Below are 19,060 nucleotides of genomic sequence, written 5' to 3' on the forward strand. Positions count from 1 at the left end.
TAGCAAATGCGGCTAGCTAGTTTAACCTACTCAAACACCCTGCTCACAACAGAGGGATGCTATGTTAGCTGGCTGGCTATGATTATCCAACACAACACTGGAACTCAAGGTAAGATTTTGGTTTTACTAATTTTATTGCCACCGGGGGCCGCCGGTGTAACTGCTAAACTGCTAACTGACTATACACTGTAAAGTTACTGCATGATTGTAGTGGGTTTACTAACTCGTTAGCTAGTAGAGCTATGTATGACGTTGCTTTAGGTAATATGGTGACAACGACGTACAGTGGGGGGAAAAAAGTATTTAGTCAGCCACCAATTGTGCAAGTTCTCCCACTTAAAAAGATGAGAGAGGCCTGTAATTTTCATCATAGGTACACGTCAACTATGACAGACAAATAGAGAAAAAAAAATCCAGAAAATCACATTGTAGGATTTTTTATGAATTTATTTGCAAATTATGGTGGAAAATAAGTATTTGGTCACCTACAAACAAGCAAGATTTCTGGCTCTCACAGACCTGTAACTTCTTCTTTAAGAGGCTCCTCTGTCCTCCACTCGTTACCTGTATTAATGGCACCTGTTTGAACTTGTTATCAGTATAAAAGTCACCTGTCCACAACCTCAAACAGTCACACTCCAAACTCCACTATGGCCAAGACCAAAAAGCTGTCAAAGGACACCAGAAACAAAATTGTAGACCTGCACCAGGCTGGGAAGACTGAATCTGCAATAGGTAAGCAGCTTGGTTTGAAGAAATCAACTGTGGGAGCAATTATTAGGAAATGGAAGACATACAAGACCACTGATAATCTCTCTCGATCTGGGGCTCCACGCAAGATCTCACCCCGTGGGGTCAAAATGATCACAAGAATGGTGAGCAAAAATCCCAGAACCACACGGGGGGACCTAGTGAATGACCTGCAGAGAGCTGGGACCTAAGTAACAAAGCCTACCATCAGTAACACACTACGCCGCCAGGGACTCAAATCCTGCAGTGCGTGACGTGTCCCCCTGCTTAAGCCAGTACATGTCCAGGCCCGTCTGAAGTTTGCTAGAGTGCATTTGGATTATCCAGAAGAGGATTGGGAGAATGTCACATGGTCAGATGAAACCAAAATATAACTTTTTGGTAAAAACTCAACTCGTCGTGTTTGGAGGACAAAGAATGCTGAGTTGCATCCAAAGAACACCATACCTACTGTGAAGCATGGGGGTGGAAACATCATGCTTTGGGGCTGTTTTTCTGCAAAGGGACCAGGACGACTGATCCGTGTAAAGGAAAGAATGAATGGGGCCATGTATCGTGAGATTTTGAGTGAAAACCTCCTTCCATCAGCAAGGGCATTGAAGATGAAACGTGGCTGGGTCTTTCAGCATGACAATGATCCCAAACACACCGCCCGGGCAACGAAGGAGTGGCTTCGTAAGAAGCATTTCAAGGTCCTGGAGTGGCCTAGCCAGTCTCCAGATCTCAACCCCATAGAAAATCTTTGGAGGGAGTTGAAAGTCTGTGTTGCCCAGCGACAGCCCCAAAACATCACTGCTCTAGAGGAGATCTGCATGGAGGAATGGGCCAAAATACCAGCAACAGTGTGTGAAAACCTTGTGAAGACTTACAGAAAACGTTTGACCTGTGTCATTGCCAACAAAGGGTATATAACAAAGTATTGAGAAACTTTTGTTATTGACCAAATACTTATTTTCCACCATAATTTGCAAATAAATTCATTAAAAATCCTACAATGTGATTTTCTGGATTTTTTTTTCTCATTTTGTCTGTCATAGTTGACGTGTACCTATGATGAAAATTACAGGCCTCTCTCATCTTTTTAAGTGGGAGAACTTGCACATTTGGTGGCTGACTAAATACTTTTTTCCCCCACTGTATGTGTTGTGTAGCAGGTTTGATATGGTTTGGCTTGGAAAGGTTTTTTCGCCTGGTCACATACAGCTGATGTGTTGTGCATTGAAGTCCATAAGCGAAGGGAAAAGGTGAAAGGAGGAGAGCGCATAGATTCGAGAAGGAATACAACGTGGCTGCTATGAAAGTGAACTGTGTTTACGCGTGATCGGGGTGTATTCATTCCACCCATTCTGTTGAAAAAAGTTTCTTAAACAGAAGCAAACGGAACAAAACTGGGATAAACACACCTGCATTTGTCCAATAGAAACTATTGTTTGCAACTGTTGGACTCATGATTACACCCAATATCAGCTAGATGCAGGCAAGAGTGTGCAAGGTGGTATTGAATGTCACTGTCTGTCACATCAAATTTGTCTCTTGACCTGTGTGCACCTACAGTGAGGGAAAAAAAGTATTTGATCCTCTGCTGATTTTGTACGTTTGCCCACTGACAAAGAAATGATCAGTCTATAATTTTAATGGTAGGTTTATTTGAACAGTAAGAGACAGAATAACAACAACAAAAAACAGAAAAACGCATGTCAAAAATGTTATAAATTGATTCGCATTTTAATGAGGGAAATAAGTATTTGACCCCACTCTCCCAGGTGTCTTTTATACAGGTAACGAGCTGAGACTTTTAATGATTTTTTAAAATCTTAAACACATTTTATTCTAGGTAGCTAGTTATGTATCGGTAGCTATCAAGTAAACACAATTTTAACACTCTTAAAGGGAGTGCTCCTAATCTCAGCTTGTTACCTGTATAAAAGACACCTGTCCACAGAAGCAATCAATCAATCAGATTCCAAACTTTCCACCATGGTCAAGACCAAAGAGCTCTCCAAGGATGTCAGGGACAAGATTGTAGACCTACACAAGGCTGGAATGGGCTACAAGACCATCGCCAAGCAGCTTGGTGAGAAGGTGACAACAGTTGGTGCGATTATTCTCAAATGGAAGAAACACAAAAGAACTGTCAATCTCCCTCGGCCTGGGGCTCCATGCAAGATCTCGCCTCGTGCATCAAAGGGACGATGGACGGGGCCATGTACCGTCAAATCTTGGGTGAGAACCTCCTTCCCTCAGCCAGGGCATTGAAAATGGGTTGTGGATGGGTATTCCAGCATGACAATGACCCAAAACACACGGCCAAGGCAACAAAGGAGTGGCTCAAGAAGAAGCACATTAAGGTCCTGGAGTGGCCTAGCCAGTCTCCAGACCTTAATCCCATAGAAAATTATGTGGAGGGAGCTGAAGGTTCGAGTTGCCAAACGTCAGCCTCGAAACCTCAATGACTTGGAGAAGATCTGCAAAGAGGAGTGGGACAAAATCCCTTCTGAGATGTGTGCAAACCTGGTGGCCAACTACAAGAAACGTCTGACCTCTGTGATTGCCAACAAGGGTTTTGCCACCAAGTACTAAGTCATGTTTTGCAGAGGGGTCAAATACTTATTTCCCTCATTAAAATGTAAATCAATTTCTAAAATTTTTGACATGCATTTTTCTGGATTTTTGTTGTTATTCTGTCTCTCACTGTTCAAATAAATCTACCATTAAAATTATAGACTGATCATGTCTTTGTCAGTGGGCAAACGTACAAAATCAGCAGGGGATCAAATACTTTTTTCCCTCACTGTACGTTGTAAACTTTAATTCATAGGCTAGGTTGTAGCAACCTTATGATGGGTATAGGGAACATTAGAGTATCATGTAGTAGCCTAAACCTATCGCTGTTACATTGAACTGGATGAATGGAATATGAACGACAGATCCAATATGCTGTAATAGAAATAAGGCCATGCTCATGAGATTTGTTTGTTGTCGTCCTCCCTCATCTTAAACGGCACTGACCGCCACTGGTGCAGACAAAAATAGTGCGTCCTCCCCAAATGATATCATTACTCATGTCTGTACAAAATGAAATAACATAATTCAAAATACTACACCAGAGAGTCTGATTATGTAATTTCCTCCTTCTGGCTAGATCATCTTGTACAATCTGTGCTCCTCCTTTTCGCAGGCTGAGATTATATGGTTGCATTCAAGACAAGGTTGTTTTTTCCCAGCAGAGTACCCTGTCATTTTTGTGGTATTGCATTAAAGATTCTGCTAGTAGTTTTATCATGAAGGGGATTTTCTTGGTGAAAAAATTGCTTCCACAAACTTGAAACTCACGCACCACATATGGGAGGAGAGACAGAGATGGAGGAGAGACAGATATAGAGGAGAGACAGAGACAGAGATAGAGGAGAGACAGAGACAGAGATAGAGGAGAGACAGAGACAGAGACAGAGGAGAGACAGAGACAGACAGAGGAGAGACAGAGACAGAGACAGAGGAGAGACAGAGACAGAGGAGAGACAGACAGAGACAGAGGAGAGACAGAGACAGAGACAGAGGAGAGACAGAGAGAGAGACAGAGACAGAGGAGAGACAGAGACAGAGGAGAGACAGAAAGAGAGACAGAGACAGAGGAGAGACAGAGAGAGAGACAGAGACAGAGGAGAGACAGAGACAGAGGAGAGACAGAGAGAGAGACAGAGACAGAGGAGAGACAGAGAGAGAGACAGAGACAGAGGAGAGACAGAGACAGAGGAGAGACAGAGAGAGAGACAGAGACAGAGGAGAGACAGAGAGAGAGACAGAGACAGAGGAGAGACAGAGACAGAGGAGAGACAGAGACAGAGACAGAGGAGAGACAGAGAGAGAGACAGAGACAGAGGAGAGACAGAGACAGAGGAGAGACAGAGACAGAGACAGAGGAGAGACAGAGACAGAGGAGAGACAGAGACAGAGGAGAGACAGAGAGACAGAGGAGAGACAGAGACAGAGACAGAGGAGAGACAGAGACAGAGACAGAGACAGAGGAGAGACAGACAGAGATAGAGGAGAGACAAAGACAGAGGAGAGACAGAGACAGAGACAGAGGAGAGACAGAGACAGAGACAGAGGAGAGACAGAGATAGAGGAGAGACAGAGACAGAGATAGAGGAGAGACAGAGATAGAGGAGAGTCAGAGATAGAGGGGAGACAGAGAGAGAGAGGTGAGACAGAGAAGAGACAGAGATAGAGGGGAGACAGAGATAGAGGGGAGCCAGAGAGAGAGGCGAGACAGAGATAGAGGAGAGACAGAGATAGAGGGGAGACAGAGATAGAGGAGAGACAGAGACAGAGATAGAGGAGAGTCAGAGACAGAGGAGAGACAGAGACAGAGGAGAGACAGAGGAGAGACAGAGATAGAGGAGAGACAGAGACAGAGACATAGGAGAGACAGAGACAGAGACAGAGGAGAGACAGAGGAGAGACAGAGATAGAGGAGAGACAGAGACAGAGATAGAGGAGAGACAGAGATAGAGGAGAGACAGAGGAGAGTCAGAGATAGAGGGGAGACAGAGAGAGAGAGGTGAGACAGAGAAGAGACAGCGATAGAGGGGAGACAGAGATAGAGGAGAGACAGAGAGAGAGAGGTGAGACAGAGAAGAGACAGAGATAGAGGGGAGACAGAGATAGAGGGAAGCCAGAGAGAGAGGCGAGACAGAGATAGAGGAGAGACAGAGACAGAGATAGAGGAGAGACAGAGATAGAGGAGAGCCAGAGGAGAGTCAGAGATAGAGAGAGAGAGGAGAGACAGACAGAGATAGAGGCGAGACAGAGATAGAGGGGAGACAGAGATAGAGGGGAGACAGAGATAGAGGAGAGACAGAGAGAGAGGAGAGACAGAGATAGAGGGGAGACAGAGATAGAGGGGAGACAGAGATAGAGGGGAGCCAGAGAGAGAGGCGAGACAGAGATAGAGGAGAGACAGAGATAGAGGTGAGACAGAGATAGAGGAGAGACAGAGAGAGAGAGGTGAGACAGAGAGAGAGGTGAGACAGAGAGAGAGGTGAGACAGAGATAGAGGCGAGACAGAGATAGAGGTGAGACAGAGATAGAGGTGAGACAGAGAGAGAGGTGAGACAGAGAGAGAGGAGAGACAGACAGAGAGGAGGAGAAATAGACTGTATAGGCCTAGATGAGGTAAAGAACGACACCTCTAGTGACAGGTGAGTGTCCCCAGAGAGAGGGATCAGAGATGGAGGAATGGACTGATCTGTCACAGAGTTGGTAAGAGAGAGAGGGATAGAGGGATATTAATATGATTGCTGAATCGTACCAGTCCCATCAGATTAGGTATCCCCAGGGCTCTGTCTATCTCCTCCAGGCCATCAGAGTCCTTCAGCACGGTGTAGAGCTGGGACATAAGGGCCCCCTCATCACCAGGACCCCCATCACCAGGACCCCCATCACCAGGACCCCCCAGCAACACCTGCTGCTGCTGCTGGGGAGCATACACAGACCTGGAGAGGGGAGGGAGAGGGAGAGGGAGAGGGAGAGGGAGAGGGAGAGGGAGAGGGAGAGAGGAGAGGGAGAGAGGAGAGGGAGAGAGGAGAGGGAGAGGGAGAGAGGGAGGGAGAGAGGAGAGGGAGAGAGGAGAGGGAGAGGGAGAGAGGGAGAGAGGAGAGGGAGAGGGAGAGAGGAGAGGGGGAGGGAGAGTGGAGAGGGGGAGGGAGAGAGGAGAGGGAGAGAGGAGAGAGGAGAGGGAGAGGGAGAGAGGGAGAGAGGAGAGGGAGAGGGAGAGAGGAGAGGGGGAGGGAGAGAGGGAGGGAGAGAGGGAGAGGGAGAGAGGAGAGGGGGGAGGGAGAGAGGAGAGGGGAGGGAGAGGAGAGGGAGAGGGGGAGAGGGAGAGAAGGGGGAGGGAGGGAGAGAAGGGGAGTGAGGGAGAGAAGGGAGGGAGGGGGTAGAGGGAGAGAAGGGGGGAGAGGTAGAGAAGGGGGGAGGGAGGGAGAGAAGGGGGAGGGAGGGAGAGAAGGGGGAGGGAGGGATGGAGAGAAGGGGGAGGGAGGGAGGGAGAGAGGGGGGAGGGAGGGAGGGAGAGAAGGGGGGAGGGAGAGAAGGGGGAGGGAGAGAAGGGAGAGAAGGGGGGAGGGAGAGAAGGGGGGAGGGAGAGAAGGGAGGGAGGGGTAGAGGGAGAGAAGGGGGGAGGGACAGAAGGGAGGTAGGGAGGGAGGGGTAGGGGAGAAGGTTAAATGACCATAAGTTATTTTGACCACTTCTCTGTGCTGTTGTTGACTGATCCAAACCGTTTTTAAAGTGGTTGGTCATTTGGTATTTGCTTAGTGCAAGTGACACAGAACTAGAAGAGTTGCTCTTGCGCCAACAGACATCAGTTTTGGAGTTGAATGTGTGAGAGCTTCTGGTAAAGTAGCTGTAGTAGGACAGAGGTCAGTGTACCGCAAGTAGTGATAGCACTGCAGAGGCCAGTGTAAGGTAGTGTCAAGTAGTGTCAAGTAGTGTATGTACTGAGGGATGTTTACCTGTTCTGGTTGAAGGGTGTCTGCTCAATGGGCATCATGCTGTCTGGCCATGGAGCCGTCTGATTGGGTGGAGCCTGTTGCTGGGTGAATTGGTGTGCCCGCATGCCCATCTCTTTAAAAAGAGAGAGAGATTCAAATAATATAACTTTATTAACCCCATGCCCATCTCTTTAAAAAGAGAGAGATATTCAAATAATATAACTTTATTAACCCCATGCCCATCTCTTTAAAGAGAGAGAGATTCAAATAATATAACTTTATTAACCCATGCCCATCTTTAAAGAGAGAGAGATCCAAATAATATAACTTTATTAACCCCATGCCCATCTCTTTAAAGAGAGAGATTCAAATAATATAACTTTATTAACCTCATGCCCATCTATTTAAAGAGAGAGAGATTCAAATAATATAACTTTATTAACCCCATGCCCATCTCTTTAAAGAGAGAGAGATTCAAATAATATAACTTTATTAACCTCATGCCCATCTATTTAAAGAGAGAGAGATTCAAATAATATAACTTTATTAACCCCATGCCCATCTCTTTAATGAGAGAGAGATTCAAATTAATATAACTTTATTAAACCGCATGCCCATTTCTGTTAGAGAGATTCAAATTAATATACACAAAAGTATGTGGACACCCCTTCAAATTAGTGGATTGGGCTATTTCAGCCACACCCGTTGCTGACAGGTGTATAAAATCGAGCACACAGCCATGCAATCTCCATAGACAAACATTGGCAGTAGAATGGCCTTACTGAAGAGCTCAGTGACTTTCAACGTTGCACCGTCATAGGATGGCACCTTTCCAACAAGTCAGTTCATCAAATTTCTGCCCTGCTAGAGCTGCTCCGGTCAACTGTAAGTGCTGTTACTGTGAAGTGGAAACGTCTAGGAGCAACAACGGCTCAGCCACGAAGTGGTAGGCCACAAAAGCTCACAGAACGGGACTGGCGTGTGCTGAAGCACATAAAAATCATCTTTCCTCGGTTGCAACACTCACTACTGAGTTCCAAACTGCCTCTGGAAGTAACATCAGCACAATAACTGTTCGTCGGAAGCTTAATGAAATGGTTTTCGATGGCCGAGCAGCCGCACACAAGCCTAAGATCACCATGCGCAATTCCAAGCATCGGCTGGAGTGGTATAAAGCTCGCCGCCATTTAACTCTGGAGCAGTGGAAACGAGTTCTCTAGAGTGATAAATCACGCTTCACCATCTGGCAGTCCAACAGACGAATCTGGGTTTGGCGGATGCCAGGAGAACGCTACCTGCCCAAATGCATAGTGCCAACTGTAAAGTTTGGTGGAGGAGGAATAATGGTCTGGGGCTGTTTTTCACGGTTCGGTCTAGGCGCCTTAGTTCCAGTGAAGGGAAATCTTAACTCTACAGCATACAATGACATTCTAGACGATTATGTGCTTCCAACTTAGTGGCAACAGTTTGGGGAAGGCCCTTTCCTGTTTCAGCATGACAATGCCCCCGTGCACAAAGCGATGTCCATACAAATATGGTTTGTCGAGATCGGTGTGGAAGAACTTGACTGGATTGCACAGAGCCATGACCTCGAACACCTTTGGGATGAATTGGAACGCCGACTGCGAGCCAGGCCTAATCGCCCAACATCAGTGCCCGACCTCACTAATGCTCTTGTGGCTGAATGGAAGCAAGTCCCCGCAGCAATGTTCCAACATCTAGTGGAAAGCCTTCCCAGAAGAGTGGAGGCTGTTATAGCAGCAAAGGGGGGGACCAACTCCATATTAATGCCCATGATTTTGGAACGAGATGTTCGACGAGCAGGTGTCCACATACTTTTGGGATATACTGTAACTTTAATAAACCCCATGCACATCTCTTTAGAGATTCAAATTAGTATAACTTTACTAACCCCATGTCCATCTCTTTAGAGAGAAAGATTCAAATTAATATAACTTTATTAACCCCCATGCCCATCTCTTTAGAGAGAAAGATTCAAATTAATATAACTTTAACCCCCATGTCCATCTCTTTAGAGAACTTCAAATTAGTATAACTTTATTAACCCCATGTCCATCTCTTTAGAGAGAAAGATTCAAATTAATATAACTTTATTAACTCCATGTCCATCTCTTTAGAGAGAAAGATTCAAATTAATATAACTTTATTAACCCCCATGCCCATCTCTTTAGAGAGAAAGATTCAACTTAATATAACTTTATTAATTCCATGTCCATCTCTTTAGAGAGAAAGATTCAAATTAATATAACTTTATTAACCCCCATGCCCATCTCTTTAGAGAACTTCAAATTATTATAACTTTATTAAACCCATGCACATCTCTTTAGAGAGATTCAAATTAATATAACTTTACTAACCCCATGCTCATCTCTTTAGAGAGAAAAATTCAAAGTAATATAACTTTATTAACCCCATGCCCATTTATTTAGAGTGACATTTTCAAATGAATATAACTTTATTAACCCCCACGCCCATCTCTTTAGAGAGAGACATTCAAACTAATACATAACTTTATTAACTCCATGCCCAAACCAGACTGAGCTGCTAGAGATATGATGATTGGTTAGCCAGCGTGTCAGTGTGTTGTTCCTCTGACTGGCCAGCAGGTGTCAGCTTTGTACCTTTACTATATCCTCGATTCCAAAACCTTTTTTATTTTAAAAACTATCTGTGGACTTCTACATGCTGAAAATGTATTTCAATAAATTGGTTTCCATTGACAACACCAATATGTTACATCACTTGGTGTTAAGATAGACTGATCTGTGAAGTGGAAGGGCATTAGTACTAGATATTCTAGAGCAGCCCTGGCACAGAACTGGGCATTCTAGATATTCAGACTCTCACCGTTGGCCATCATCTGCGACTGCAGCAACTGCCTGGGTCCGGGTCCTGGTTGACCGTTGGGTCTCATGGGGCCCCCAGGGCCTCCAGGGCTGGGCCCCATACGGCTGTGCATCGTCCCCTGCTGACCTGGGGCCCCTGGAGGAGGGACCGAGGCTGAACCGCTCTGACCCGGGCCCCCAGGACCCCAACCCCCCTCTTCCTGCTGCTGCTGCATACCCTGCCGAGGACCACCCATTAGACCTGGGGGGAGAGGAGCGAGAGGTGGTCGGAGGGAGGGAGAGAGAGAGAGGGGGAGATAGATGGAGGAGAGAGAGGGGGAGATAGATGGAGAGAGAGAGAGAGAGAGAGGGAGAGAGAGAGAGAGAGAGGGAGAGAGAGAGAGAGAGAGAGGGAGAGAGAGAGAGAGGGAGAGAGAGAGAGAGAGAGAGAGAGAGAGAGGGAGGGAGAGATCATGTGAGTGAGTGAAGGTGTGAGGAGGAGCCAGAGGGAACAAGTGAGGGGTGAAATATAACAGAAGTCACCACCATTTTGTTTACACTTCTCCAATCTGCAAACATCTGTTTGTCAAAGTGCCAAACAGCCAAGGCTCAGAGGCTCAGAGGTTGTTTTCATTGCTGTGGGCCCGTCTGTGAGTCAGAGTGAAAGTGAGAGGAGAAGAGCTGGCTGTGTGTGTGTCTGTGTGGGTGACCCCGACTCCCTCCACTTCATGCACAGAAACAGGAAGTGACTCACTATGACATGTCATCAGTGTGACGTGTCATCGGCCCCCACAGAGAGAGAAGAAAAGCTGACGTGCCAAATGATAGCTTATCTTCTCATCAAAAGAGGCAGTGAGTGTTTTCCGTTGAGTTTGTTTCTTTGAGTGCTGACTTTGATGACTCCTGACAAGGGAAACCCCTTACTACAGCATGAAGAGGTCAAGGGTCAAGAGCGTCTGCTAAATGACTAAAATGTAAATGTTTGTTGATAGCTTGAGTATTTACAAATCAAGTGTAAGCCTTTGCTCTGGCGTCTCCACCCACCTGCGAGGTTGGCCTGGTTGGACATCATGGCGGCGTGGTTTCCCAGGATGCCTTGCTGCTGCTGTAGTGTGTAGGGGCTGGGGGTCCTCATGGGGGGGTACTGGCCCTGGGGGGGCCCTAATGGGGGCTGGCCCCCTGACATGTTCATATCCAGGGATACACTCCTCATAGGTAGACCCCTACCTGGCCCCAGGACCACAGGCCCCCTCTGACCTCCGTAGTCTGGGGGGGAGAGAGAGAGAGAGAGAGAGAGAGAGAGAAAAGAGAGAGTTGAGAGAGAGAGAGAGAGACAGAGAGAGAGGGAGAGAGAGAGAGGGAGAGAGAGAGAGGGAGGAGAAGAGTTAAGGATTGTGCAGGTGTGGTGACAAATTTAAGATGAATAAGATATGCTAATAATCTACACTGTAACATCATCTACACTGTAACATCATCTACACTGTAACATCCTCTACACTGTAACATCATCTACACTGTAGCATCCTCTACACTAACATCCTCTACACTGTAACATCCTCTACACTGTAACATCCTCTACACTGTAACATCCTCTACACTGTAACATCTACACTAGCATCCTCTACACTGTAACATCCTCTACACTGTAACATCATCTACACTGTAACATCCTCTACACTGTAACATCATCTACACTGTAACATCTACACTGTAGCATCCTCTACACTAACATCCTCTACACTGTAACATCCTCTACATTGTAACATCCTCTACACTGTAACATCCTCTACACTGTAACATCTACACTGTAACATCTACACTGTAACATCCTCTACACTGTAACATCATCTACACTGTAACATCCTCTACACTAACATCCTCTACACTGTAACATCCTCTACACTGTAACATCCTCTACATTGTAACATCCTCTACACTGTAACATCCTCTACACTGTACCATCCTCTACACTGTAACATCCTCTACACTGTAACATCCTCTACACTGTAACATCCTCTACACTGTAACATCCTCTACACTGTAACATCCTCTACACTGTAACATCTACACTAACATCCTCTACACTGTAACATCCTCTACATTGTAACATCCTCTACACTGTAACATCCTCTACACTGTAACATCTACACTGTAACATCTACACTGTAACATCTACACTGTAACATCCTCTACACTGTAACATCATCTACACTGTAACATCCTCTACACTAACATCCTCTACACTGTAACATATACACTGTAACATCATCAACACTGTAACATCCTCTACACTGTAACATCCTCTACACTGTAACATCCTCTACACTGTAACATCCTCTACACTGTAACATCCTCTACACTGTAACATCTACACTAACATCCTCTACACTGTAACATCCTTTACACTGTAACATCTACACTGTAACATCATCTACACTGTAACATCCTCTACACTGTAACATCATCTACACTGTAGCATCCTCTACACTAACATCCTCTACACTGTAACATCCTCTACATTGTAACATCCTCTACACTGTAACATCCTCTACACTGTAACATCTACACTGTAACATCCTCTACACTGTAACATCATCTACACTGTAACATCCTCTACACTGTAACATCCTCTACACTGTAACATCCTCTACATTGTAAAATCCTCTACACTGTAACATCCTCTACACTGTAACATCCTCTACACTGTAACATCCTCTACACTGTAACATCCTCTACACTGTAACATCTACACTAACATCCTCTACACTGTAACATCATCTACACTGTAACGTCTACACTGTAACATCCTCTACACTGTAACATCATCTACACTGTAACATCTACACTAACATCCTCTACACTGTAACATCATCTACACTGTAACATCCTCTACACTGTAACATCCTCTACACTGTAACATCCTCTACACTGTAACATCCTCTACACTGTAACATCCTCTACACTGTAACATCATCTACACTGTAACAGCCTCTACACTGTAGCATCCTCTACACTGTAACATCCTTTACACTGTAGCATCCTCTACACTGTAACATCCTCTACATTGTAACATAATCTACACTGTAACATCCTCTACACTGTAGCATCCTCTACACTGTAACATCATATACACTGTAGCATCCTCTACACTGTAACATCTACACAGTAACATCCTCTACACAGTAACATCCTCTACACTGTAACATCCTCTACACTGTAACATCCTCTACACTGTAACATCCTCTACACTGTAACATCCTCTACACTGTAACATCCTCTACACTAACATCCTCTACACTAACATCATCTACACTGTAACATCTACACTGTAACATCCTCTACACTGTAACATCCTCTACACTGTAACAACCTCTACACTGTAACATCCTCTACACTGTAACATCCTCTACACTGTAACATCCTCTACACTAACATCCTCTACACTGTAACATCATCTACACTGTAACATCCTCTACACTGTAACATCCTCTACACAGTAGCATCCTCTACACAGTAGCATCCTCTACACTAACATCCTCTACACTAACATCATATACACTGTAACATCCTCTACACTGTAACATCCTCTACACTGTAACATCCTCTACACTGTAACATCCTCTACACTGTAACATCTACACAGTAACATCCTCTACACTGTAACATCCTCTACACTGTAACATCTACACAGTAACATCCTCTACACTGTAACAGCCTCTACACTGTAACATCCTCTACACTGTAACATCCTCTACACTAACATCATATACACTGTAACATCCTCTACACTGTAACATCCTCTACACTGTAACATCCTCTACACTGTAACATCCTCTACACTGTAACATCCTCTACACTGTAACATCTACACAGTAACATCTACACAGTAACATCTACACAGTAACATTCTCTACACTGTAACATCCTCTACACTGTAACATCTACACAGTAACATCCTCTACACTGTAACAGCCTCTACACTGTAACATCCTCTACACTGTAACATCCTCTACACTGTAACATCCTCTACACTGTAACATCTACACAGTAACATCCTCTACACTGTAACATCCTCTACACTGTAACATCTACACAGTAACATCCTCTACACTGTAACATCCTCTACACTGTAACATCCTCTACACTGTAACATCTACACAGTAACATCCTCTACACTGTAACATCCTCTACACTGTAACATCCTCTACACTGTAACATCCTCTACACTGTAACATCATCTACACTGTAACATCCTCTACACTGTAACATCCTCTACACTGTAACATCCTCTACACTGTAACATCATCTACACTGTAACATCATCTACACTGTAACATCCTCTACACTGTAGCATCCTCTACACTGTAACATCCTCTACACTGTAACATATACACAGTAACATCCTCTACACTGTAACATCCTCTACACTGTAACATCCTCTACACTGTAACATCCTCTACACAGTAACATCCTCTACACTGTAACATCCTCTACACTGTAACATCCTCTACACTGTAACATCCTCTACATTGTAACATCCTCTACACTGTAACATCTACACAGTAACATCCTCTACACTGTAACATCCTCTACACTGTAACATCCTCTACACTGTAACATCCTCTACACTGTAACATCCTCTACACTGTAACATCCTCTACACTGTAACATCCTCTACACTGTAACATCATCTACACTGTAACATCTACACTAACATCCTCTACACTGTAACATCCTCTACACTGTAACATCTACACAGTAACATCCTCTACACTGTAACATCCTCTACATTGTAACATCCTCTACACTGTAACATCTACACTAACATCCTCTACACTGTAACATCCTCTACACTGTAACATCTACACAGTAACATCCTCTACACTGTAACATCCTCTACATTGTAACATCCTCTACACTGTAACATCTACACAGTAACATCCTCTACACTGTAACATCCTCTACACTGTAACATCTACACAGTAACATCCTCTACACAGTAACATCGTCTACACTGTAACTTCCTCTACACTGTAACATCCTCTACACTGTAACATCCTCTACACTGTAACATCCTCTACACTGTAACATCCTCTACACTGTAACATCCTCTACACTGTAACATCCTCTACACTGTAACATCCTCTACACTGTAACATCCTCTACACTGTAACATCTACACTGTAACATCCTCTACACTGTAACATCCTCTACACTGTAACATCCTCTACACTGTAACATCCTCTACACTGTAACATCCTCTACACTGTAACATCCTCTACACTGTAACATCCTCTACACTGTAACAAGATGCTGATGTACTGACTACTGACATTCACTGAACAGCTGTTTATGAGTGCTGCTTTTTGTGTATGTCTCTGTGAGTGAGTGTGAAATGAGTCCTGTAATGTGTTTCTGTCTGTGTGTTTTGTAAGGGTCCGTGTTATGTAATGTCTTTGTATGTGCCTGTCTGATGTGTGTTTGTGGGCGCGTGCATTGTATGTGTGTGTGTGTGTGCATGTTTACATGTGTGTATCTGTAATGTGTGCGCGCGTCTCCCTTTGTGTGTGTGTGTGTGTGTGTGTGTGTCTCCGATGTGTGTGTGAGCCACTCACTGCCTGGACCCATGCCTGGCTGTTGCTGCTGTGTTGCCATGGCGTTGGGGTTGCCAGGGCTGGTTTCCTGGGTGATGTGCAATATGTCGTTGATGATGGTCTGTTTGTCCAGGGAGGAGGGTAGGGAGACGGGCCGCGGCTCACAGAACAGCTGGGGCTGGACACACTGCAGCTCATCTAGGATGTCATCCAGCTCTGACGACTGGAGGAGAGACAGGGAGGACGGTTAGAAGACGACGTACATTTGACTCATTTAGCAGACTCTCTTATCCAGAGTCACTACAGTAGTGAGTCATTTAGCAGACTCTCTTATCCAGAGTCACTACAGTAGTGAGTCATTTAGCAGACTCTCTTATCCAGAGTCACTACAGTAGTGAGTCATTTAGCAGACTCTCTTATCCAGAGTCACTACAGTAGTGAAGTATTTAGCAGACTAGACTCTTATCCAGAGAGACTACAGTAGTGAGTCATTTAGCAGACGCTCTTATCCAGAGAGACTACAGTAGTGAGTCATTTAGCAGACGCTCTTATCCAGAGAGACTACAGTAGTGAGTCATTTAGCAGACTCTCTTATCCAGAGTCACTACAGTAGTGAGTCATTTAGCAGACTCTCTTATCCAGAGTCACTACAGTAGTGAGTCATTTAGCAGACTCTCTTATCCAGAGCCACTACAGTAGTGAGTCATTTAGCAGACACTCTTATCCAGAGAGACTACAGTAGTGAGTCATTTAGCAGACGCTCTTATACAGAGTCACTACAGTAGTGAGTCATTTAGCAGACTCTCTTATCCAGAGTCACTACAGTAGTGAGTCATTTAGCAGACTCTCTTATCCAGAGTCACTACAGTAGTGAGTCATTTAGCAGACACTCTTATCCAGAGAGACTACAGTAGTGAGTCATTTAGCAGACGCTCTTATCCAGAGTCACTACAGTAGTGAGTCATTTAGCAGACTCTCTTATCCAGAGAGACTACAGTAGTGAGTCATTTAGCAGACTCTCTTATCCAGAGAGACTACAGTAGTGAGTCATTTAGCAGACGCTCTTATCCAGAGAGACTACAGTAGTGAGTCATTTAGCAGACGCTCTTATCCAGAGAGACTATAGTAGTGAGTCATTTAGCAGACTCTCTTATCCAGAGAGACTACAGTAGTGAGTCATTTAGCAGACGCTCTTATCCAGAGAGACTACAGTAGTGAGTCATTTAGCAGACGCTCTTATCCAGAGAGACTACAGTAGTGAGTCATTTAGCAGACGCTCTTATCCAGAGAGACTACAGTAGTGAGTCATTTAGCAGACGCTCTTGTCCAGAGAGACTACATTAGTGAGTCATTTAGCAGACGCTCTTATCCAGAGAGACTACAGTAGTGAGTCATTTAGCATACGCTCTTATCCAGAGAGACTACAGTAGTGAGTCATTTAGCAGACTCTCTTATCCAGAGCCACTACAGTAGTGAGTCATTTAGCAGACGCTCCTATCCAGAGCCACTACAGTAGTGAGTCATTTAGCAGACGCTCCTATCCAGAGCCACTACAGTAGTGAGTCATTTAGCAGACGCTCCTATCCAGAGCCACTACAGTAGTGAGTCATTTAGCAGACGCTCCTATCCAGAGCCACTACAGTAGTGAGTCATTTAGCAGACTCTCCTATTCAGAGAGACTTACAGTAGTGAGTGCATCATTTGAATATTTGTTGGTACTGGTCCCCCGTGGGAATCGAACCCACAAGCCTGGCATTGCAAGTGTCATGCTCTACCAAATGAGCCGACACGGGACCATTAATTCATTCTCACACACACACGAATTTGAACATCACATAGTATCACAACAACACAAATGTTTCCATTAAAGGAATCCAGCAGAGGGAGAGAGAGGGTGGAGTGCTAGAAGACGCATCACAGCAGGCTAATTAAAGGAATCCAGCAGAGGGAGAGACAGGGAGGAGTGCTAGAAGACGCATCACAGCAGGCTAATTAAAGGAATCCAGCAGAGGGAGAGACAGGGAGGAGTGCTAGAAGACGCATCACAGCAGGCTAATTAAAGGAATCCAGCAGAGGGAGAGAGGGAGGAGTGCTAGAAGACGCAACACAGCAGGCTAATTAAAGGAATCCAGCAGAGGGAGAGACAGGGAGGAGTGCTAGAAGACGCATCACAGCAGGCTAATTAAAGGAATCCAGCAGAGGGAGAGAGGGAGGAGTGCTAGAAGACGCATCACAGCAGGCTAATTAAAGGAATCCAGCAGAGGGAGAGACAGGGAGGAGTGCTAGAAGACGCATCACAGCAGGCTAATTCAAGGAAGCCAGCAGAAATGTTAATACATTCTTACAGTTTTTGCCCATTGCTTACACACTAAAACCGAATGCTTAGACCAAAGCCTCAATACCTAAACTCCTTGTAGCATACCTTAAACCCAGTGTAACCATAGCTTAAACACAATGTCAACTTTGCACTTTGTTTGCAATTCTGTAACACACTTATTGCGAAACACTACACACGTTTTCTTACATTAGACACTTTGTTCAAAAAACGAAATCACCTGTTATCATTGGGAAAACACTCTGTTCAAAATGTAAAACTCATCTGGCAATTGTATGCACTTACATACACACAGAACACCAATCAGTCTGAGCCTTAGCACTACAAATAGGCCTCAGGTGAGCCATTTTTCAGAACTTTGCAAGCATGGAGGCAATGAGAGTCAGAGTAAGAGGAGGACGAAGAGAGAGAGAGGAGTCGGACGTGGAAGAGGACGTGGAAGAGGACGAGGACCAGTGCGGAGACGTATATCAGATGACATCAGGGCTACTCTGGTGGACCATGTGATAAATCATGGCCTGTCCATGAGGGAGGCTGGGCAAAGAGTCCACCCTGACCTCAGTCGCTACACAGTAGCATCGATAATAAGGACATTCCGACTGGAGAACAGGTATGTCTTCAAGTTTCTACTCCAGACTGTACCTACTGTATGTGTCACATGATTCTGTATCATATTACAGTATTACTGTACTAACTATACTATACAAAAATGGGTAGTGCTGTGAAGTACTGTATATGTAAAGGAATACCATTGTGATGTTGCAGTACTGTGAACAGTTTGAAAGTACAGTATGTGAAAAATAACCTAACCAATGACATCTTGTGGTGGCAATTTTCTACAGAATGGTTGGACGACCTCCTCAAGGTGGAAGGGAAACGGCTCTTCACTCGACAACAAGAGCTTGCCATCATTGAAATGGTGCGAGAAAATAATGCAAATCCGACTTTGTGAGTTGCAACAACGCATAATTGCAAATGGAAATGAATTCAACAATATCAACAGGGTCAGCATTTCTACACTAAGTGGCATCCTACAGAAACATA

General features: G+C 44.8%; 1 protein-coding gene across 3 annotated transcripts in view; it reads right to left on the bottom strand.

Moving 5' to 3' along the window:
* LOC121549743 (nuclear receptor coactivator 2) overlaps positions 1-19,060 on the bottom strand; it is a 226,950-nt gene that overhangs the window by 48,700 nt on the left and 159,190 nt on the right. For all 3 annotated transcript variants that reach the window (XM_041861597.2, XM_041861598.2, XM_045210411.1), the window contains exons 11-15: positions 15,703-15,904; positions 11,132-11,353; positions 10,110-10,349; positions 7,263-7,374; positions 6,062-6,245 (exon numbers count right to left, since the gene is read on the bottom strand). In XM_041861597.2, coding sequence (XP_041717531.1) covers positions 6,062-6,245; positions 7,263-7,374; positions 10,110-10,349; positions 11,132-11,353; positions 15,703-15,904 — 960 coding nt within the window. The remainder of the gene's footprint in view (positions 1-6,061; positions 6,246-7,262; positions 7,375-10,109; positions 10,350-11,131; positions 11,354-15,702; positions 15,905-19,060) is intronic.

This window comes from Coregonus clupeaformis, chromosome 34 (assembly GCF_020615455.1).
Source record: "Coregonus clupeaformis isolate EN_2021a chromosome 34, ASM2061545v1, whole genome shotgun sequence".
Taxonomy (NCBI): Eukaryota; Metazoa; Chordata; class Actinopteri; order Salmoniformes; family Salmonidae; genus Coregonus; species Coregonus clupeaformis.